The following is a 23,170-nucleotide window of genomic DNA, read 5'->3' as shown; positions in this document are numbered from 1 at the left end:
TCTAAACAAAACCCTTTTTTCATTACATGAAAATCCAACTGTAAATCTGTCTGTTAACCAGAAAATCAGGCACTTCAGCTCTCCACAGAATGAAATGCAACAGAATGAAATGAAATGCAGATCCTGAAAGGATCTGTAAATGAACAAATAGAAGTATAACTCAGTAAAATTCAAATGGCTGAAAGTGGCTCAGAATTAGCCAAAGAGGTTGACAGTATAGGCTGCAAACTAGTAGCAACTAATAGCAGAGAGTAACTCTAAATACATCTAATGGTTCCCAAAAAGAAGAAAAGCTGATATCCAGATACAGCTGTAATTTACACTTGGAAGCTTTGTTCAATTTCATACTTACCTGACTATAAATTGCCAAAAATGCATTTGTTTCTATATTTTCCAGGAGATCTTCAAGTACCACACAATTCCATTGCTCATCTCTCAAGCTGAAGTGAAAGACAGAAATAACACTGAAATCTTCCTATGTACAAGGACTGTATTATAGGAAACAAAACTGGAAGGTCACCCATTCAGGAAGCATATCTCTGTCAGCAAATTTGCTGTGAGCAACCTAACTTCTGAAACATGCCAAATTCTCTTCCTGTCTTCCCTGAATACCCAAACAAACATCAGAGCAGAATCTAAGACTATACTCATGCACTCAATTCAAATCTGGAATCACTCCAAAGCAACGTGATTCAACCTGTCCCCATGCTCTTCCCTCCTTTTTCAATTTCATCACCACACTTTAAGGCAAGTTGTGGATCTTTTTGTAGCTGAAATAATTTCCTCATTGCTGGTGATTATTTTTCTTTTCTAGACCAAAACACAATGACATAATGTAAAAATCCTGCAATGTACAAAAGCACAAAACTTGTTTCTTCCAGTAAGTTTTCAAGTGAAGCCTACTTGCAGTTTCTTTGAAGGCTTCCCTGGTAGGTTACCAGCTTGTGGATACTCGTGCAGAGATTTATCTGATCCTCTACTGACGCTTTACTTCTGCAACAGGAAAGTTGTTCATCTAAACTGAGTAGAGCTCTAGGTTTTTCAGAATTGAAACAGACTTACCACTATCACAGCCATTTTTAATATATCAGTGGTTTTATGGAAAACCCTTTTTAATGGAAAGCACACTTCGAGGACATTACATGAAGCTTGAAATGTGCTAGGTTATTAATACTGTGCAATACACATGGAAATGTAATTTCTACCTCCTGTAACCCTAATAAAAATAATACAATAGGCTGCAATTTTGCAAATTATCACTCATTTTTTGCTAGGCAGCTATTATGACAAGACAGATATTTCTATATACTTCCCAAGAGGCATTTTATTTGTCGCTGATATCTTTACTTAAAAACTGGCCAGGGGAAATTGAAATTGAAGAGGAATTTATACATCTCATCAAAAATAATTGTGTGCCAGGGAATTCAGCCTACAGTACGACAATGGAGATGGAAATTCAATTTAAATTGTCTCAGCTATTTCCTCTGACCCCAGCAGATCATGTTGCTCTGAAGTCCCTCCCTATCTTCCTGGGAGACAAAGTAATAGGAATAAAATTATTTTCTTCCTTAATGATAAGGAGTATCAGTATTTTTCCACTATCCCTGTCAAAAAAATGATGACTGCCATGCAACACACAGCACCATTTATATGCTACTAAGTTATTATTATTTCATGTTTCTTATTTCAATATTCCCAATTTCTCAGTTAGGCTCTGGGCCACACAGCACAAGAAGGCAGCTCAAATACAGATGCATGGTCCCTCCCCAGCACAGAACATTCCTCCTGCTGTTTCTCCAGAGCCTCTTATGGTCCATAAGAACTGCAGTAACATAGTAAAACCTGAGACCAAAGAACTTACCTTTGCTGGTACAGCTGTATAAATTGTTTACATTTATTCATGGCCCGTCTTAACAGAACTGTCACATGTCTTTCTGCATTCGTGTCCACAGATTCATTTGAGAGTCCCAAACCATCCAGAATCCACCTCTGCCTACTCGTTAGATGCTGATGTGCTGTCTCCTTCTGCAACATCTCATACTCCAGCTTCTTTTCAAGTTCTTCAATCTCCTAGAGGTTGAAAATGCATGATGATAAGAAGTTAATTATAACTTGAAGGAAAAAAATTTCATTTGGAGTGAAGAAAAAAAGATGATGGTATCAGATTTTCTGATATTACTTTATTCATTTCTTTTTCTACCCAGCCACTTGCAGTCATTACACTTTTCAATTCATTGCACAGCTCCAGGAAACATGACTGGCACATTATGAATATCAGCACAATAAGGAAAGCTATGACTCAATTTTCATTGTGTTAAAAGTCAAAGAAACCTTCCACTGTAGAGGACATCCAGCAACTACACTGCCAGCATGGCTGACATCAAAACTAAGGAACCATTCAAATTCATTTGTAAGCTGCCTAAACCCACCGAAACAGCTTGAGAAACTCAGAGTAATTTTAGTTATACCAAATTAACAGCTAATATCAAAGGGATTTATGTTAAAAGGCAGTAATTCATAATTAGTCTGATAAAGATAGGGTTAAAATAAAATGCTCAAAAAATCAAAAAGTTAAAATCCAAAGCCTTCAGTGGACTGGATCCCCCATGCTATAGATCTCACTTTGGCCAAAAAGTCAAACTGGACACCAGAAGGAAGGTTCCATATTCCCATTTCCAATGTCACTGCTGTCTCACCTCAACTTTTACATTGCTTACTATTTTGAAGCCCCTCTTCCTAACCTGCATCTTGGAGAAAATGCTGAATTTTAATCTATTCCTCTACCTCAACAGCTGTATTTAACCCAGTGCTAGCTATTCTCTTCTGCCCCTTTTTCAATCCTTTTTCTTCACCTATTCAAGGGCAGAGAAGTTAAAAGTAACTTCTCTGAAAAGCCCCCTCACACGGCATAAAAGGCAACAATACTCTTCCTACATCCAACTTGCACTATTTCCTACAGCTCTTACACAAATTCAAGCAGAACTGGAGGCATAGAAGCATTCTATCTGCCACTGTATGAGAAACACTATAGAGATTACCACATTAAAATTTAACAAGGAATTTTCACAGCAGTAGCTGTCTAATGATGCCCTCTAGCAAAGAGGCTTTTCTCAAAAACCCATTTTGTTTGTTCTACTCCAGTGCTCTTCCCAAGCCTCACTTGGATGGTTTCAAATAGCAGATGCAGAAAAAAAGAGTCCTTGTGAAAACGAAGCACTGAAGTATTAAAAAAGGATTAGAAAATTGGCACATATCAAATATGTAATAAATATGGTGAAAGGAAGAGGTTTTTCCAGATTTTCTGCTATTTAAACTGCATGAGTGTGCCTGGAGTGAGATAGGTAGGAGGCTGTATAGATAATCTCTGAAAACTTGAGAGTTGAAGCATATCATGTGGTTATGGATTTTGCATATGGACAGGATTATAACATGACCAATTCTGTAAGACAGACACAACAGTTTACTCTTCCAGTCATAAGTCCAAATCACTTCTCAATTGTCTTTCTTTCAATCAATAAAATATTAAGTAGCCATCAAAATACTACCCTTTCTGACTTCATGCAACTATAACAAAAATATAAAATAATAATACATAATCTTCCTTGGCACTCCTTCTCTTTATGCCTTTTACTGAATGCATTGAAGTGCACATATTCACAAAAATTAAAGTCTGGGCCACCAGAAGCTGCAAACCAGCAGGTAAAATCAAAGATACTCTAATAGTTGCTCTTTCTTAACAGGGTTTTTTCTTTTAACAACTACATTACTCACAGGATGATGTGCTTCTAAAATTTGAATGCATTCCAGTTTTGACAGGGTTTTTGATGTGTTCAGTTGTTCAAAGAGCAAAGCTTGCACATTTATGATAGCAGTATACAGCTCCAGCATTTTGGATTTTTTAACAGTCTTTTGAAAGGCCAAAGAAGCACTATACTCTCCAAGTTTATTTTCCAGATTGCGCAGGTGACGCTCTTTTTCAAGCTGCAACTCATACTTAATCTATTAAAAAAAAACAACAAAAACCAAAACACAAAAGATAGATTAACAGAAACTCTTATATGCACACTTATGAGTTTAGTACTCTGTAATTAACAAGCAGGATTATGACAGCAAAGAAATCAGTGCTGTTATCTTATAATATAATACACTGTTTCAAGAAGTGATTTTAACTTTCAATTCAAAGTTTTTACTGTAATAAAAAAAAATTAAAGTACAGTCAAACACTGTAAAGATACCAGGCTTTCTTTTTGGGTAGTCAAAAGTTTAATATTAAATGCTAACCCAAAACAGAGGGTTTATATAACTTTATTATAATAAAATTAAAAGCTAGAAACACAAATAAATCTGTGGTTACCTATGGTTAAATGGAAAGATAAAATATGCCCTTTTGCTTAGAAAAAACATGGAGCTTATAGAAACACTGTATTTAGTTTCAAATTGGGAAGTGTCAGTTAATGCTGACTGATGACATTCAACCTACTATTCTTTGACCAAATAATGAAATATCTTCTTATATAAAACAGAGTTAAACTGTATATCAAAAGTCTATTGGCAATAGATTTCAAATAAGATTAGAACTGGATTGGATCAACATCAAACAGCATAAAATCAAAGTGATTTAATTCAATAACTGTGTTGCTGCCACACAATTGATGGCACATCCACAGGAACTATTCAAGGGTGAAAGGCAAGTGCAGGCACATGATCCAATGCAGTGTGATGAGCTCTCCATGCTCTACCACTGACACTGACAACCAAGGACACTGCACTGTGACTATTTTCCTGTGGGACAATGTGTATAGCAGCCAGCTGCAATTACCTTCTTTACCTTCTTCCATCTGAGCTTGTCACTCTAAGCTCCCTTCACACTCAAAGAAAAGAAGATACTTCTCAGTAGGTTTCCTATCTTAAAATATGGATTTCCACCAACATGCAAGGTGGATGTCTAGGTTAGACACCGATGGCTACACTGCATATCCAGCATTTAGGCAGCTGAATCTTCAAAAGACTACAATAAACAATTACCAGTTTGATTTTATTCTCTCTCCCTGCACTATTCATGTGGGCCCAAAAAGTTGGATTTTAAGAGAGAAGACACAGACAGAGAAAGCACATGAAGCCCTGAGAGCTCCAACTCCACTACTTGGTGATGATATCACCTGCTGCCACACATGCCCATCCACATTCTGTTGCATATCGGAGCCCAAGGTTTTTCCTCACTCCATCTCTAAATTCTCTCTTCATCCTGACAAATCTAATCTCATAGGTTTCACAGCACACCAAAAAAACCCAAACCAATCACAACCATTTTCAGAAATCAGCATTTTCAGAAATTTCAAGTACTATGCATTTTAACAGCAATGCTCAAATAACTACTGCCTGTGACAGAATGGAAGAACCACAATCATCAAAGGAGGAATGTCAAAACCTTTTAAAGTTTTGGTCAAGTTTACTACCACCATGGCCTCTGAGAGCAGATGCTCATGTTTGCATTCTACTAAAAAGCATTTATCCTATCAAGTTTGGCCTCTTTCTTAAAGAACACGCAGATATGAGCTTGATTATTTAATTTGGTATCTGCATGGGTAGTGCTTTAACACAGCAGGCACCCCTTTGTACATGTAATCAATCTCCCCCATTTTAACTGTCTAAATATAATGAATACTTAGAGCAATTGCCCTGTTGGTGTGAACTACAACACCAGAAAGGTCAGCTGTAGTCCTTAGACACTGTATGACTTCCCACTGGCACAAAACCTGACTCTGGCCAGAATATCTTTGCACAAATCAAAATTATATGTACTAAAAACATTAAAAACCTTATCAGTGTCCTATTTATGTTTATCACAATTATTGATATGTATATACATCATTGACTCTACTTATGATTAGTTTTTGATTTATTTTAAACAAGCATTTAAGAATACTTCAATCATACAGACATATTTAGAACCTAAAATTATAAATATTTAATATGATGCCCACAAATTTTCCCTGCTAAAAGACCTGCTAAAAGTGCTTGTGTATCATACAAATTCTATTATCTAGTAGAAAATAGAAGTAGATAATAATCTAGTGGTGCTGGTGTGGAGGTACCAGCATCATAAAGTCACCCCAGGACAAAGAGGCAAATGTAAAATGTGATTTGGAGCCAAATACACTTGTGATATTCTCTTGCTCATGTGCTATTCTCCGTATCTCTCCTGGAGAAGGGTCAGAGAACACCTTCCTGCAGCCTTTCAGAACTTAAGGGGGAAAGATGGGAATAAACCACTCAGCAGGGCCTCCTGCAATTGTTTTAACTACAATAGGGTAGATTTATACTAAATTTAAGGAAGAAATATTTTAGAACAGTTAGAAATATTTAGTGTTTTAAACATATTTATTAATACATACTTAAATTAATATTAAATTAATATAAATATTTTTAAATAGGAAGAAATATTTTACAACAAGGGTGGTGAAACACCTTCAACATTATACAGCAAATGAACTTCTCTTAAATAAAGTGCTGCATCCCTTAGCTGGTATTACTCTCTACCCCTAGCCACATGAGTTTCCTTCTGATTGTTGCCAGCTCTGAAATCAGCCATACAATTAGAACAACAACAGCTATGCCAGATGGTGCATATAAAATTGGAACAAAGAGGTTTAGAGAAGCTAAATTCCCAATTTTAAAACAAGATTCTAATAAAAATGTAAGACAGTATTTACTGCCTTACATTTACCAAACAAGTATTCAGTACTTTTTTGCCTCTAAATCTTAGCCCATAATCTGATATGCAATCAAAGAAGAGTACCAAAACCATCTCAATGTTGAAGATCAGGGCATGAGTTATTGAAATCAAAATTTCAATGCCTCTATTAAAGGATTAGAACATTCTCAGACCACACTTATCAAACTACTGAAGAGTGCTAGAACACACTTGCCTTCTTGTTGCAGTCTTGCCCAAGCACCTGCTCTCGCTTTCAAAAACTAGACTAGACTAGATAAACATTTGATTTTTTCATCTGCAACCAAATCAAACAATGTGTTGGTCTCACATAAAAGTGAAACTATTTCTGAATTAACATGCTGTATTTCTCATTTTTCAGGATACAGGTATAAAAAGCTAAGAAATTGGTGTAAAACCAGCTTTTTGACCTAATTGGTACAAAAGTTGATCTTGTAATCACTTTTGAAACTACTTTTTTATCTACCAATTTTATTTACCAATGACACCTGCTTGTTGTGCATAGTTTCTACTGAAACTATGTGTTTAACAAACATATCATTGCAGTGTTCTCCTGACATGCAAAACTACTATTATCCATGTTGTACACACGTGAAAGATCTCTTGGAACATCTACTAGCAGGGAAGTAAAAAGCCTTCAAAATCCCATATTAAGACTGGCCCCACTAATTTCTCAAGAATTAACTTTAGACTGTGTGGGGCTGTGTGTTTTTAAAAGGTATCCACCAGAATCAAGACTTCCTATCAATTAGCTCTGTACAAATAAACTCAGACCCTGCCCAAAAAGCTTTTGGATCTAAGGATCTACTTTTGGATTTTCAGCAGGATTAGCAGATGTCCAGTAACTAAACACTGCTCAGCTGAAGCATGCATTGAAACACCTCCCATGTTTTGAAAGTCTTCCTAAAAAGCCACAGGATCTAGGGGAGCCTTGCAATCCTGCACAGACCAAGCCCCAGAACCATTGGAAGAAAAAAGGGGCGAGACATAAAACCAGTTCTGTAACTAAGATGCAAAAATTACAACAAAGCAAAAGCTATTAAGGGTGAAATACAACATCTTGATAAATGCAGGCAACAATAATGAGATACATCATTCCACTATACCTTACACCTTTTTTCTCTGTTTCTTATTCACATTGATAGAATACTGTCAATCTTTAATTACTAAACATCTAGGTTTTGACCTCAATCAAAAAAGATTATACTTACCTTATTCAAATTTTCACCTTTCACCGAGTCTTCATAAATTACAATTTTGTCCTGTAAAGATTTCTTCAGAATATCTAACTTATTTCTATTCCTGGATCCCGTTTTCCCCGTTTTAGAATGCTGCTGTAACAAGATGAGTAAAGATGCTTTATTTGTAAGAGGTATATGAGGATGCTAATGTTAAAATTATTACTTGGCACATCCACAAAATAATGAAACACTTGGAAATTATGACTTTCACTAAGAAAGTAGATGTGAAATGGAGGTGCTGCCTATTCATTCAAAACATTCATTTTGGACATTCAGACAAAGTTAGAATTTAAAAAAAAATTCTTTCAAGTAGAATTATATATTCGTCCTTTCCATGAAAACTTGTAGCATATAAATTTGATTTTAAACAAGCTTTAGCAGTGATAATAAGAGAAGATTTTAACTGATACGTTGTCTCCTCAGCACAGTTAAAAATGAACAAAGAATATTAATTTAAGATTTACATTGTTTTCAACACACAGTCTGTGAATCACAAATGAACCATGATAATATTAAGAAGCACCGTTCCATGTAATCAAATTACTCTTGACCTTTCCATTTCTTTACAAGAATACCAAATAAGTATATGTACTCTCGGGGAAACGATAACATCTGTTCAACTGTAAGGTTTTGCAAAGTCATTTCCCTCCTATAGTACTTTAGAAACTATTAAGGCTTTGAACTAAGCTAATTAACCCAGCGTAGTTTACATGTTTACAAAACATAACCGAACCAAAACAAAGCAAGGGCAAGCCCTCTTTTTTAAGATGGCATCAGACACAACTAATACAGGAAACATTTTTGGCCCCCGTACTTTATAAAAACTGAAAACCATCTATATTTTTCACTTTACTGAAGGAATTAAACTCCCCTCACAGGGCTCTTTAAAAAGTGCTAGATTTGATAGGCAGATATACTCCTGGTTGGAAATATTTCTCTAACCTTGAGTATGCCTCATCTTCTACATATTTAGATGTGGGGAAACAACCCCAAACTGTCTGCATACACTTAAATCTCTTGGAAAGAAGAAACAGAAATCATGCCAAATTTCTTGCCAAGAAAGGCCATCTAACTCAGGAATTTTACTTTCCTAAACAGACAAAGCAATGTAGAAGTTTCTTTTTTAGAAACTCCCAAAACTTTCACAAAAGCAACAGAAATACACAGGTGTATGTGAAAAAAAACCTATTTATCCAACTGCTGCCCAAACAATTATCTTTAAGTCCACTGATCCATGCAGACAGGTAAAGTATACACTGCTTTTGCACCTATGAAGAAGCTGCAGACCTAGATCTGCAGCCAGCAGCCACAGGTAGCCCCAGGAACCCCTCCCACATCTCCACACTGATCCCACGCTGGTCCCACCTGTTCGTTGGTCATTGCTAAATTCTGCTCAACTTTCAGCAATTCGGTGTCCCTCTGCTCCACTTCAAAAGCCTGAAGCAAGGTTCTGGCTCTTATCTTGGGCCATGCCAAGCTGCTGTCCACCTGGGAGAAGCAGCAGTGCAACTCCTGCCTCATTCTAAGCAACTCCTCTTCTGAGAGTGAGAGGGGTACACCTAGAAGTTGCCTGTTAAAAAAACACAAGAGCCATTTGCTGTTTAGTGATTTAGGCAATATTGCATAAAATGTAAGAGACATGCATACAAACACTCTACTCAGCAGTGGTCATCATTTCATATATCAGTTAGTGATTCCACACACGGCAATGAATCGCTCAGCATGTACCAAAAAAATTCTGTGGATACCTTAAATTCTGCATAGAGAGCTTCCTAGAATGTAAAACTTCATTTTCAAAGGAAAACAGCTTTTGAATATTTTTTTAAATAAAGTAACATTTTTAACACATTTCCTATGCATAGAATCCTTCCACCTCTTCAGACAATACAATCCCTAAATTTCAGCTGAAATCAAGATAAAAGCTTCCCATAAAGCCTCTCTGTGCTGTTTTGCAGCACTTAGCAGTCACAGCTACTGAGAAAGAAAAAAAAAATTCCCCCTATTATAAATGCATATGCCATATCTTCAGTCAAGAGATAACAATGGTTCCAGCTGTTAACTGCAGAAAGGTACTTTGTAGTCTGAAAAATGCAATATATTTTAAGAGTAATTTGAATTACTCAAAGTTCCCATTTTGTAGAAATAAGGTTCCCAACACAGATCTCTATGGAACTGATCATCAGGTAAAGCTAAAGCTGACTTAAAATTAAAGCATGCTCAGCTCTGATTAACCATAGACTACACTCATCCTCTTAACTTGTTTGTCTTATTTCCTTAAGAATATATCACAAAAAATAACATATTTGTTTGGAAATTTCTTTTACTCCACAAACATATACAAACAAAAAATGTTTGTATTTAAAACATGAACAGCATGTTTTTTTTAAAGAGCACTTTTCATTGAAAAATGTATTATATTGCATGTTTTATTGGTACTGGTACTTTTATTTAATGCACACCAGACCTATACTACATCATAATTTCACTAAAATATTTGAGTTTAGAAATCCTTTTTTCTTTCTGCTGATTCAGCAAAGAACAGTTAATACACTTTTAATGCATGAGGTTTTGCCTTTCAAAAAGTTCTTTAGTTTAAGACAAGACTACTCCAAATGATTATTTATAGTATACTCAACCATTTGTCATCTTGTCTTAGACTCATGGAAGAAAAACTATGCTATAAATCTACACACATAGATATACAGAGAGAAATATGAAATAAAATACAGCAAATAGAGTTTTGCTATATGTCTATATTTAAAAAGGACTGTAAGCATTAACAATCTTCAGAAATATTTTGGACTAACCCATGGTCTCTTCAATAAGCAACAAAAATGAAAAGCTATCATTCAAAATAATGCTTTGTGAAAATTAGATAGCAGATGAGAACATAAACATGAGAGCTGACATCTGTCATCAAAATACCATAACTGACATACAATGGACTGGAAGAAGACCATGATGGATTTTAAGGGGCTATTGATAGGACAGTTTTTGCTGCATTTTTTTTTTTAATCTATTTTCCTGCATTTTACTGAAAAAAAACCCAAACCCAAACAGCATACTGCTGCTTCAAATAAAGATAGCATCTAACAAATATGACAGGCACACTGCAGGTTTGAACAGAGTTATTATGGAATCCTAAGTTAGAAACCGTAAAGTCCTGCTGGGTCATACAATCTACTTCCATATTCCTGCAGGTCTGCTCTTGACAATGTAAAAAAGAGATAGTAAAGACAAGCTAGAAAATGCATATAAATGACTCACAGAAAAGTATTTAAAATGCTGAATAAAATACAAAGCCCTTGAAATTAGAACCAAAACAATGAAAAAAAAAAAGGAATTTTCTTCTTTAGCAAAGTAAATATAATGGGTAAAGTTTCTTTTTATATCCTGTTATATGCTTTTACAACATGTGGTAGGAAAACTTATTCTGTCTGGATAAAACTGCCCATACAAATCTATTTTGCTTTAAAGAAGAGGCATGAAGGAGAAACTTTTACCAGTGTCTTTTTTTTTGTTTTTTCTTTTTTCTCCCTCCCTGTTCAATCTGTTATGCCTGGTACATTTTCTCCAGAGCCACACAGCTTATTATAGGTTTTCTTGTTCCAGTTGCTTCCCCTAAAGCTGCAATTTTATTTTTTCATGTTCCCATGTCTCTAACAATGTCTCCCATTAAAGAGACATTGTATAGGAAATGTAGTACTGCAAATATTCAGGCAATCAAACAACCAGATATAAATGTACTTGAAAGCTCAGAAGAAATGCTCATGAACATTCCCTGATGTCTCAGGGACCTTGCTGCCTGCTGTGAGAAGCACAACTACTCTTGGCCACAGCCATGGGCTCTCTCTGTGCATTCTCCCACCTGTGGCAAGGCCACCACCTGCTTTCCCACCTCCCCAGGGTCACACTGTGGCTGGCAGTAATGGCCCTTACACTTGCAGGGGCCACAACTCCCTGCAGCACTGCCTGTGTCCTGATGCCTGTCTGGCTCAGGGCTTGGTGCCAGGGACACTCAGTCCACAGCCCAGAGCAGTGAGTCTGACACGTGGAGCCATGAGCTGGACAGGCAGACACTGCACTGTGTACTAAGGGACATTGGAAATATTATGCCAAAGCTTAAACCAAACCTGAATGAGTAAGGCTTGATTTGTGGCTAGAAAGACTATATTGAACTCATACTTGGGACCAATTAGGTCTGACATATTAACTGGCATTTCCAAAGAGAGGGAGCTCAAAGAACAGAGAATAACAATGAAAGATGTTCCTGCACCCATGGAATGAATGGAAGTATAAAACCTTTATTCCACGTTTTTAGCTTCAAGACTGCTGCTTCCTAGTATTTCCACTGCAGTGCTCACCCACTGGTACTGCATGGGCTGAGCACTTGGATAAAAAAATCAATTCCTAAATTCCAATTTAGGAATTAGGAATTACAATTAGGAATTACACCTGGACAGGTGTGAAAACTCCCAGGTCTCTTCTATTTGCCATAGTAACTAAGAAAAAAGTGCACAGTGATACTTGCATGAATATTGACTGTTCCCAGCTCCTTATTTTCTTTTGTTCCGAGACGCCTGTTTCCAGCTCTTGGCTTAGCTTCTGCCTGGTGAGCTGAAGCAGCTCTTCAGCAGCCATGTTCTTGTCATGTTCTTCCCTTTCAAGCTGTGTGTGTTTAATTACCATCTCTTTTTTGTGCTCCTCCACAGCTTCTAGGAGGAACAACTTTGGCACATGGAGCTTGACCAGCTCTTGCACAAACACTCCACACTGAACACGTTTAAGCTCTTCAACAGCTTTCTCTGCTAGGCTAAATAGAAGCTCCTTCAGCTCTTCGCTGGCCTCATTGTCAAGCTTTTCAGTAAGCTCTTCAAATTCAATGGTGCGATCACTCAGAAGATTTTTCCAGTGTCTCAGGTAATGAGAGATGTCATCAGTAGTTTTGAAGGGGTCTCCAAGTGACAGCTGCTCCTTCTGAAGCTCTTTCTGCTGATTCATTTACCAAAAAGAAGAACAAAGTTAAGAAAAAAGAACATCTTGAATTCTAGCTCCCTAAGTATGAATTTCACAGCAATGCAAAATTTCATACTTTTGCTTTCCCATGTTCTTGAAACTGCTTTTCACTGTCCAGAGTCTTATCCAGCCCTCAACAGATTGGCTTTGTGAGTACCTAGGAGGTCTGTGATAACTCTGACTATTGTTAGATACAAGGGCTGTGACAATATGAACTGTTGCTAGACAAAAGAGCTAACACCTAAACAAATGCATCATAATGTGGTTTAACATAATCTTAGCTAGCTGAACTTCAGTGATCTGGCAGTGTTCCAGAAGTGAATCTGGATCAAATAGCAAAGAAGGAAAAGAATTTTAAAAAATGACCAAAAGTTTTTTTTTGGTTTTTTTTTTTTTAATTTTCCCCATCTTGCATTTCATTGGAAAGCTAAACCACAGCTACCTACACTGAGAATAAATATAACAGATTATGTCACCATCTCCAGGTCAGCTGTCTATGCTTACACTGGTATTTGTTAAAGAACACAAAGCAGTGAAACACATCCCGCAAAAGATAAGATCCACCTCACCTAACCTGGGTCATTTTAAGAAGTATCTTTTAGGCAGAAAAAGTAACTTTGAAGTATACCTTCAGACAACAACTCCCTGGCAGATCACCTGCAAGTCCCCTTACGTTATGAGATTATTTGTTTCTTTTGGAGTTACCTTTGCTTTTTATATGGTTGAGGTGACATGAGCTTTACCACAAGCAACCACAGGTAGAGCATCTTTTAAATAGCTTTGGTTTGTAGTTGAATTTTAACTGTGCTACTGAATTCACTCAGGTCACACACGGCCAGGAAACCCACAGAAAATAGTGACTGTCACCTGAGCCGTCTCGCTCACCAGCTCCTGAACCTGAGCTGGCTTTTGCCTCTCTGCATGTTTGCATGTTTGCCATGACCCCCTTGGACACATTACACTAAGCAGAGGAGCTTCAGAAGTTTCTCCAGCTAAGCTGAAGTTACTTTCTGCAGGTTTTTTCTGAAAGAACAGCTATGAATTACTGCATGACTAATACAGAACACGGTGGTACACGGCTGAGACCAACTGGCATTTATTTTAAACCATGCTCCTGGCAGCGTTGACTCCTGTTGTAAGAACTACAATTTATTTTTCAATTAATTCAATTTCTAACTCATGATAAGCCCTATGAAAATAAAAACATTGACAATAATTACCTTTTGCAGCATTTCCCGCCTTCGCTTGGTAATGAGTTTCTGGCAAAGCTTCTGCTTTTCTTGTTTTAAATCATGATCAAATTTCTGTTTAACAAAATTAATTTCAGCCTCAGCTCGGTCCAGCAGGATTCCCAAATGACTTTCAGGTAGATGACCTGCTCTGTAATAACAGTGTTTGAAGGCTGTTATCCCAAATTCTTGAGAGCAAAAGGATAGCTGAGGCAATTAGTATCATAAAAAGGATCAGCAAAATAGACAGAAAGAACAGTCTTTGTTTCTTTAGCAGTGATACTTGGAAGAATCAAGGAAGGGGATAATCAAAGGACAATCCCAGAGATGAGCACAGAATTGAGGCAGTTTGTGAAGGTGTATGGAAAAGAAATGAGAAGAAGAATGGACGGATGGGAAGGACAGACAGAAAGGAAGGACTGGAAGGACAGGCAAGTGAAAAACCAATTACATATCAGTTTGTAATGTAAGTGATGTTCAAATGAGACATTTTAAACCTTATATATTATGCATATTTAATTTTTTTCATATCATGACACTGGAATGCCATTTTATTCTCATAAAAACCTATCTCTCTTTAAAGTATGTAATAAAGTAAAAAGAAAAATTATTTTTAGTAGACAAAGCAATATCCACAAAATACTTATATTCATACTCCCTATTAAATTTACATCAGAAGAATTATAAAAATTTCAAAATAATAGCAAAATTCAATTATCTGAAACAGCAAATTGTCAGTCATAAGCCCACAGTGCTTTCAAGTGGAAGTTCAAGTCTATGGTCTGCCTCTAGTTCCTACAGTATTTAATGTCAAAGAGAAAACAAGATCTCAACAGTGCCTGAACCAGTTAAAAAAATCTCCCCCTCCACAAACTCAAATTGAATTTCAGGACTTACCTGTTACTACATTTACACAACAAGCTCCCCAAATCTTTCTTATTCAACAGAAGAATAAAAGAACATCTTAATTCAGACCAGGCTGTTGGACACTTGTGAGTTATAATTCTATTAATCACAGTGGACTTACAAAATGTGGTGTTGAAAAGGTCAACATGAAACTTTGAATTGAAAGCACCAATTCCTGACCTGAACCTGGATGTTATACAGACACCTTCTAATTTACCTATCCAATTCCCATTTTCTCAAATATTAGAGTCAGGACTCAGATGAAGCCAGGGCTTTCAAGGTTTCATTCCAGTGTGATACCTGGCCAAATTCCTAAATTGAAGTCGCATCTAAATGTGGTAAGCAAGTCCCTTTCCAGAAAGGAGAGTCTTATTTTGCTTTACTAGGATTTATTACTACTGCGACAACTTAATTCCAACCAAAATCCTCAAAATAAGAGCTAAAATAAATCAGATTACCAAATTAGCTTGCTTGTACCCATTGCACCGTAACCAGGGTGGCCAGAACCCATAATTCACACCCCCATCTTCTGCTCAAGCATCCACAACTATCTGAGCAAGCCATGAAGCATCACTCCTATATAATGTATGTGCTGTATAGAAATTCAGATGTGCTCTATCACAGTTATGTCAACAAAAGAGATCCCCCTTTGCAGAGCTTTTTCAAAGTCTATTGCATTTCTTTAATCTGCAAAGAGGATTAATATACCTTTCAGTATTTCAAGAGTAATCCACCAAGCATCATCCTTGGCCAGGTAATTTCTGCCTTGAAACTAATCAATGTTAAATTTCAGTGTTATGTCAAAACCTCCCTAACAGCACCAAGTTTTTTTTGGAAACTCTAAGTCCTCCCACTCCTTTTTGACTGAACCCAAGGCAAAAGATAGGCAAATAAAGGTAATTAATTATGGCGAGAAAGTGAGGAAAGATAATAACCAAGATATTATTTTTAACACCTTCATCCTTTCTTATACTGAGGAAATAAACCCAGGCTTGCTGCATCCAATTAAAATCCCTGTCCAGAGCAGTGAAAAGAGTCTGCAATAGAAAAAGATAGATGTGCTGGAACCATACAGCAAATGAAAGTTTAAGGAAAGTCATGCAACACAGAATGATAGGAAGATGATATATAGCTACCTATTTTTAGGATTAAAAAAAAAAGAGTCTACAGTATTTCAGTTAGTTTATTTAGAGATCCAGTATGTCCACAGCTAAAACTGTAGGTGATGCAGTATCCCACAACAAAAGCCTATGTCTGTTTATGTGCCAGCTTATATTAATTGGCTCAATCCTGGCAAGACACCTTCGTTTCTGGTTTCATATAAATACAATACAAAAACAATTATAGTATTAGAAATAAAAGATGTCCTAGTCTCAAAGGACTCCAAACAGAAATGCAAAACAAAAAGAGAGGAGAAAGTAATGAGACAGTATAGACTGTATGATAAAACTGCATGGTCTCAGCATACCAGAAATTTAATCACTGAAGAAATGTGCAGGCACATATCTTTGAACAAAGAGAATTTAGTGAAGGAGAATACTGTGGTAATGCCAAGGATGTTTAAAGGGAGATCCTCCCAAAGGCAGTGAACACCAAGGAAGTTACAGAGGTGAAGTGTGTAGCCAACAGCAGCAGTGTCACAGGTCAATCAGGGAGAAACCTTGACTTCTCTGTATTGAATGAAAGCCAACAAATTAAGGAGCAAATACAGAGCGAGAGCACTGAAGTAAAAAACTTTGATGATACAGGGAACCAGTGCTCTGGGATGCTGGACCCCAGCAAAGGAAAATTGTTTCATCAAAGTTAGAAGAGGAACAGGAGCATCACTAAAGCAAAAGGGAGAGAGATATGAAGCAGAAAAGCTGCACAGGACTAAATGTACATGGAGGCTGAATCACATCACTACAGAGAAACTACAGAGAGAGAACTTGCATGACTCTGCCCATGCTACTCTAGCTACATCAGGATTTCACCTGCTGAACTGGCATCTTGCTGTTGTCCAGATCACAATTCATGTAAATAATTCAGGGTAATAAATTCCCCCCCCTATATATCACAGGGACAAGCGAAAAGGTTTTAAGGATTCTTAGAAAACTTCATACTGATGCATTACTGCCGACTTCCACAAATGTCCAGCCTACACATTGCTGGAAAACTACTTTCTATATAAATATAAATGGCAATTATTAAGAAGAACGAGACCAATATAAAGTGCTTGCTTTAATATTTTGACCAGTTTAGAAACACAAGACACAGGAAATCCTTGAGGTCTTAAAAAAAAAAATAAGTTTTGGGAGAAATTTATAAAGGAGCTTGCAAATGTTTGTACCTAATGAGTCAGCATAACTGAATTCAATTTTTAGGAGACTGAAGAAAGAAATTTCTTGTGAACAAGAAGATGCTGGCAAAAGAATAACACAATGATGATATTGTTTAAAACCATCAAGAACCTTGCACCTGTGCTGGTAGCAAGAACAACCCAAGATAAACACTGCCTCAAGTATTGCCCTTTTGCCCATTATTCTTTAAGAAAAAAAATAAAGAGCCTAGGTAGCCATCCCTCAAATCCATGATTACAGATTATATTTTAAATTCTTCTTTCCTGCTTTTTGGCACTACAGTCCAGACTTGATTTTCAAAAGACAGTGAGTATTCAAAAACTAGTCCAGACAAATGGGACATTTTATTTAAATACAGCTTGAAAACTCTGGCTACTCTATTTTATTTAAAATGTTCACAGCCGTCCCTAGAACTGGTCTGGGTTTATTTTTCTTTTTATAACATTCATTTCTAGCCACACAGAATCCTTTTCATGTTAATTTGAAACTGCCTTGCTATTTGATAAATTTTAAACATACTATTAAAGCTTCATTTTTAGAAGACTTCTTCCCTCAATATCTATCTGCTGGTTTATCACTGCATCTATTTGTGGTATATCTAATCTATATCTTTTTTTCTCTTCTCCATTTAAGTTTTGTATTTTAGAATTCCATTTATAACAGTAAGTTTAAGGCACTCTATTGTAAAGTGGACAAAATAGATTAAGACAGAGCTGTATCTGTATTTAGCAAGAAGATTCAATGGTATAGTGAACAATAAGAGGATACCATGGTTACAAATTTACAGTACCACTCAGACTGGACTGCTCTTGATGCTCCAATCTTAGTGATCCAATTTGTAAACATTCCCAAAATCACTTTCTAGTTAGAAACTGAAATACAAGCCTATGTTATGCAATTATACATTTCTCATGAGTTATACTATGCTATTTCAGTTTGCCTGTAGAAAATAAAACAGCAGCAAATAAACTGAGATACTACATTCTGGAGTTTTATAATAACACCACCTAAAGAATATATTATTAGAGTTTGGCCAACATTTGTCTGAGAGGAATTACTGCAGCAGCAGGTGTGGAAAGTTACAGGACAATAACTAGTTCTAGGCCCAGAAAGCCAAATGGGATTGCTTTTCTAAAAATGATATCTCTAACTATTGGCACGTGTCCTTTGTCCACAGACAACCAGCCAATGCATACTCTGAATGTTTAATAGGAGAGTGCTAGAAAAATTAATTTTTAATTTTTGTAATAATACTTGCTGCTTTTGGAAGTTTGGGGGATTTTGGAAGATTTTTTAAATACATTTTATACATTTTTGGGGATGAGATCCATGAGGTCTTTGATTAACTAACATTATGCCTTTCCTTTCTGTTTTACAGTTGATTTGTTTTGTGACTGTTAGGTGCAATAATAGGCATTAAACAATGGGTGAAACTGATTCTTCCAGCTCGAGAAGTCCCAGTTGTTCACTGCAATGGTCACACAGTGAGGTTCTCACAAAGGCTTTTCACATAACCACATCATCTGTGAAAACATCTCAGACCTAATAATACAATTCCAAAGAGAAACATGAACTGATGGAAGGGAACTCTCTGTGAAGGCATGTCTGAATTGTATTTCCTATTCCAGGACATTTTTGTCTTTGAGCCACACAGCTGCAGGCCTTACCAAAACAGCGCAAAACTACTGAAAGAAGCTCTCTCCAAACAATGAATCTGGGGGCTAAATTCAGAGTAATTCTAGCTAAACTTAGGATATGATTCCAATGAGACAGAACACAGAACAATCAAAAAGAAAAGCAAGGAAAAGATACCTAAACATCCTGATAAATTATTTCACCACATCAACAGATGCAATCTTTGGTAGCTTGTAACAGACTTCCTGCTTCCTAATATGAACTTACTTTTAAATTAAGTTAACACTGTGGAAGAAAAAACACACCATAAAGATCAGCGTCCCTCTAGTTGTCTTAATGTACATTTCACATATTGTCAGTGACTGACATCAATTCAGACATCTCAAATAAACAAATAAAGCAGCATTCACAGGACCAACAGCAGCAGTGCTAGGTTGTTTTCCTGTACACTGACATCTTTTGCTGCTGAGGAGCTGGCAGACTCCTCAGTAATCTCTCCATATGCCAAACTAAACAGTTCCTGGGTGGCAGCACCATGTCTCTCTTAGTGCTCCTCACAGCCACACAATTCTAAATAACTACGTCCCTGTGTGTCTGCTGAGTCACCATTTCTACCTCTCTACCTCAATTCCGAGTATCCTATCACAGAGTACTCAGTCAGCCTGGGTCTGCTATGATATCCCAAATAAACTGAATTCATGTATTACAACAGTCCATTTCCAGGACTACTTTTTACTTCCCTGACATTTGCCTTTCATTCCTGCAACAAGTGTATTCTCTACTAGTCAAACTCCTCCAGTTAAATTATTTATAAGCTTAATCTATTTTTTTTTTAGAAAATATTAATAATTTCCAATTTAAAAAAAAATAAACTATATGTCCAGCTCTTCTAACACATTCAATCACAAGTGAATCAAAATTGTTCTTTTCTGTTAAATGAAGATATTTGTGCATAAAGCATGTAGACAAATGGTCTTCATTGGTACATGCTGCAATGAACTTTGGCATTAGTTTTCACATGAATAAGTATTTACACAAATAGTGGATGTTTAAAGACATTGAAAATCTTACATGAGTCTGGTTTCCACTGAATTCAGAATTACAAACAGGTACAAGCATATGTTTCCAGCAATGCATCCTGTGCTGTAGAAAGTGGACACAGACAAGAAAACCTCACCTTAACACCGGCTGGGATTTAACTAACCAAGTCAATCAGTTACAAAACATTTTCTTAGAATTAACTAAAAGATAACATTTTTATGCAACTCTCCTTCTAGGTAACAGAAAAAAGACTTTTGAAGAGTCTATTGTCTGCGAGACAACGTAGTCAAATGGCTGACAAGGAAAGAGTTGAGTTCTTTACCTTTCTGTCTTGTTAATGAGACTTGTTATCTGGGTTGCTGCAGCATTTATAAGAGCAGAGACATGAGAATCCATTGACTGTATCTTACTTATAAGATACTCTCTGTAAGAAAATCTTTTACCCAGATGATATTTCTTGCAAGCTTGCAAAAAATCCATTAGATCTTCAATGTCACCCTACAGGAAAGAATGTGAACAAATGTGAACATTTAATTAGATGTAATGCTGATTTTGGCTAACACCTGTGAGTATCAGGTCAGATTTCTTCGTTAATAGGACAAAGTTAAAAAAACTCCTACAAGTATAAAACAATAAGCTTGTATCAACTTAATTCTAATGATCTCATCAAATTATTATGGTTATTTCAACAAGACAAAATAAATTATGTGGAGAGTTTTTGGCCTTATAATCTCAATACTGTGTGTACTTTCCTGAACAGTTAGTGCACGTCTGTGCCCTGAGTTAACAGGTCATTTGATCAGATATTCACAATTACATACACATTACATGCAACCCTACTAGTGTTAACAGAACTGATCTTTACAATGTAATAAAGGGTCACATTTGTAAAGGTGTCTATGAGCTGGCTTCAAAGCCAACTCTTCCATGTATATTGAGTACAGCAGAGGGAAAGCCAAGCCCACTGCACACATCTTGGCTTAGAAGCTCCCCCTTCCAACAGTGGCAAACAGGAAGGGTTTAGATACCTACAGATGAGTCTGGGCAGAGATCCGAGTTAGGCACACAGTGCTCTATAGCAGACATTCTGCTAGCATAAATAGCCAAGACAAGGTCTGCTAGTTACATGACCCATGTCTGAGCAGCCAAAACACAGTCAAACCTTTTTTCACTTCTTTGACCAGGCTGCTTAACTATCTTCTGCACAAAGTGCTTGCTGCATCTCCCTCTGACAGTGGCCCACGTGCAGCTTCTGTAGACAAGGTTGAGCATCAGGTTTTAGGAGTGGGCCTTACATGCTCTGACACCTACTTTCCAGATGTTGCTTTTCGACCTCCCACCTCAACCTGCAGGACTACAACAATCATACTTGTCCTCAAGAGGTGGCCAGAAGAAAAATTCTCAGAACTGCTGTAATCCAAAGCACTAGCTTTCAACAAAAATGGAAGAAAAACCAACCAAACAAAAAAAGCAAGCTATGAGGAAACAGCTCAAGCTATTCTGTTGCAAGAAGTTTAAAACGTGAATTGAAAGAAAACTTATGTCCTGAACATCAGCACCATTGATCATATAACCTAGAGATATGCAACCCCTCTAAAGACATAATCATAGTACTTCAGCCACACCCCAATTGCAATAATCTATGCATTTGGACTGGGGAGCTCAGTACATCCTCTGAAGTATATAAGAGCACTTGATGCCCAGGGTGTTTTGAACATATGCGCATACCTCAATATACAGTTGTAGATGCCCAGATGTGCATAATGAATGCATTATAATTTTTTAAAGTACTTTCTAAGAAAGTTCGTTATGAAAGTGATAACATTAATCCCAAAACATTTCTCAAAAGTTACTGCAGGTTTGTATTCTGTCTTTAGGTTAGGAATGGAGATAACATCCTGTTACCTGTATTTTAGAGTAACCTTCCACTAATGTTTTAGCTGCTTCCACCTTCAGTTCTCCCCTTGAAGTGGCATTTATTATCTGTGTAAAAAAGATAGTATGGAGCTCCTTTCTTTGGGTAACAGCCAGCTCTCTATAAGCCTTTGCAAAATATTCCTCCTGCTTTACAAAAAGGAACCTCTTCAGGCAGTCCTGCTCCAGTCTGTGAAGTTTGTCCAGAAGACTTCTGTATTCTATAGCAGGCTGCAGAGAATAAAGAAATAAATGCATCAGAAGTGATTTTCAGAATTCAAAATATTTTAAAGTATCAGTGCTACTAGCTCATATAAATTTTATAAATACTTTAGTTACTGTCATTTCAGGTTTAAGTAAAGGCTAATATTGAATCAGTGTACCCTTTACATACTTTTCACCTATTTGGATGGCAGTGTTGTACAGTTGCCAGTCTCTAATCCAGATACCATTTCCAAGGCATAATAAAATCATTTTAGAATTCACAAATCTTAGATAACATAAATTATATAACACCCCATGAAATTCAACACAAAGACTATATATGAAATTAATATTTTAGGTTTCATCAATCCTGAAGTCCTATTAAAATTAAAAAGACTCATATTCATACAACACATACCAATTAAATAGTAATAAGCATAATTTTAAAACCAACATAAATTAGAACAAAACATCATTCTACTAAAAAATCTTGAGAAATTTTTTATTATTGGTGACCTACTTTAACTATCAGTTTCTACAAATTAATCCAAAAGCATTGTTTTAGATTTACATTTACATGGAGTAGAACTAAATGGCAATTACTTTAAAAGCTTCTTGGCCAGAAATGCTTCCTCTTAGTTCTCTAGTAAGACTTGCATATTCATAGTTTTAATCTCAGATGGCAAAAAGTCATTATAGAATCAAAACACACATGTCTCACAGAGCACAGAATGCTCCTTATTCCTCCAGAGCTACCCAACAGTCACAACGTCATCTTGTTCTAAATTTCATACCAATTATCTTGAGGAGAGCTGCCCTCCACACTTCACTTCTCATTCCTAAGAGATACACTGCAGGCAGCAAACAATTAATCAAAAAGGAATAGAAATTCTATGTTTTGGCTGAGAAGGG

General features: G+C 36.5%; 1 protein-coding gene across 6 annotated transcripts in view; it reads right to left on the bottom strand.

Annotated features, from left to right (window-relative positions):
• EVC2 (EvC ciliary complex subunit 2) overlaps window positions 1–23,170 on the bottom strand; it is a 62,987-nt gene that overhangs the window by 4,972 nt on the left and 34,845 nt on the right. For 2 of the 6 annotated variants that reach the window (XM_072927993.1, XM_072927995.1), the window contains exons 11-20: window positions 22,046–22,285; window positions 20,463–20,638; window positions 20,171–20,242; window positions 14,211–14,370; window positions 12,506–12,966; window positions 9,340–9,544; window positions 7,945–8,067; window positions 3,772–3,999; window positions 1,862–2,070; window positions 353–440 (exon numbers count right to left, since the gene is read on the bottom strand). In XM_072927993.1, the coding sequence (XP_072784094.1) occupies window positions 353–440; window positions 1,862–2,070; window positions 3,772–3,999; window positions 7,945–8,067; window positions 9,340–9,544; window positions 12,506–12,966; window positions 14,211–14,370; window positions 20,171–20,242; window positions 20,463–20,638; window positions 22,046–22,285 (1,962 nt within the window). The remainder of the gene's footprint in view (window positions 1–352; window positions 441–1,861; window positions 2,071–3,771; window positions 4,000–7,944; window positions 8,068–9,339; window positions 9,545–12,505; window positions 12,967–14,210; window positions 14,371–20,170; window positions 20,243–20,462; window positions 20,639–22,045; window positions 22,286–23,170) is intronic. The other 4 variants (XM_072927996.1, XM_072927994.1, XM_030270727.4 and 1 more) reach the window with 4 other exon arrangements.

Source organism: Taeniopygia guttata, chromosome 4 (assembly GCF_048771995.1).
Source record: "Taeniopygia guttata chromosome 4, bTaeGut7.mat, whole genome shotgun sequence".
In the NCBI taxonomy this organism is placed as follows: domain Eukaryota; kingdom Metazoa; phylum Chordata; class Aves; order Passeriformes; family Estrildidae; genus Taeniopygia; species Taeniopygia guttata.
Note: the sequence above shows the minus strand (reverse complement) of the source record. Positions and strands in the feature narration are given on the sequence as shown.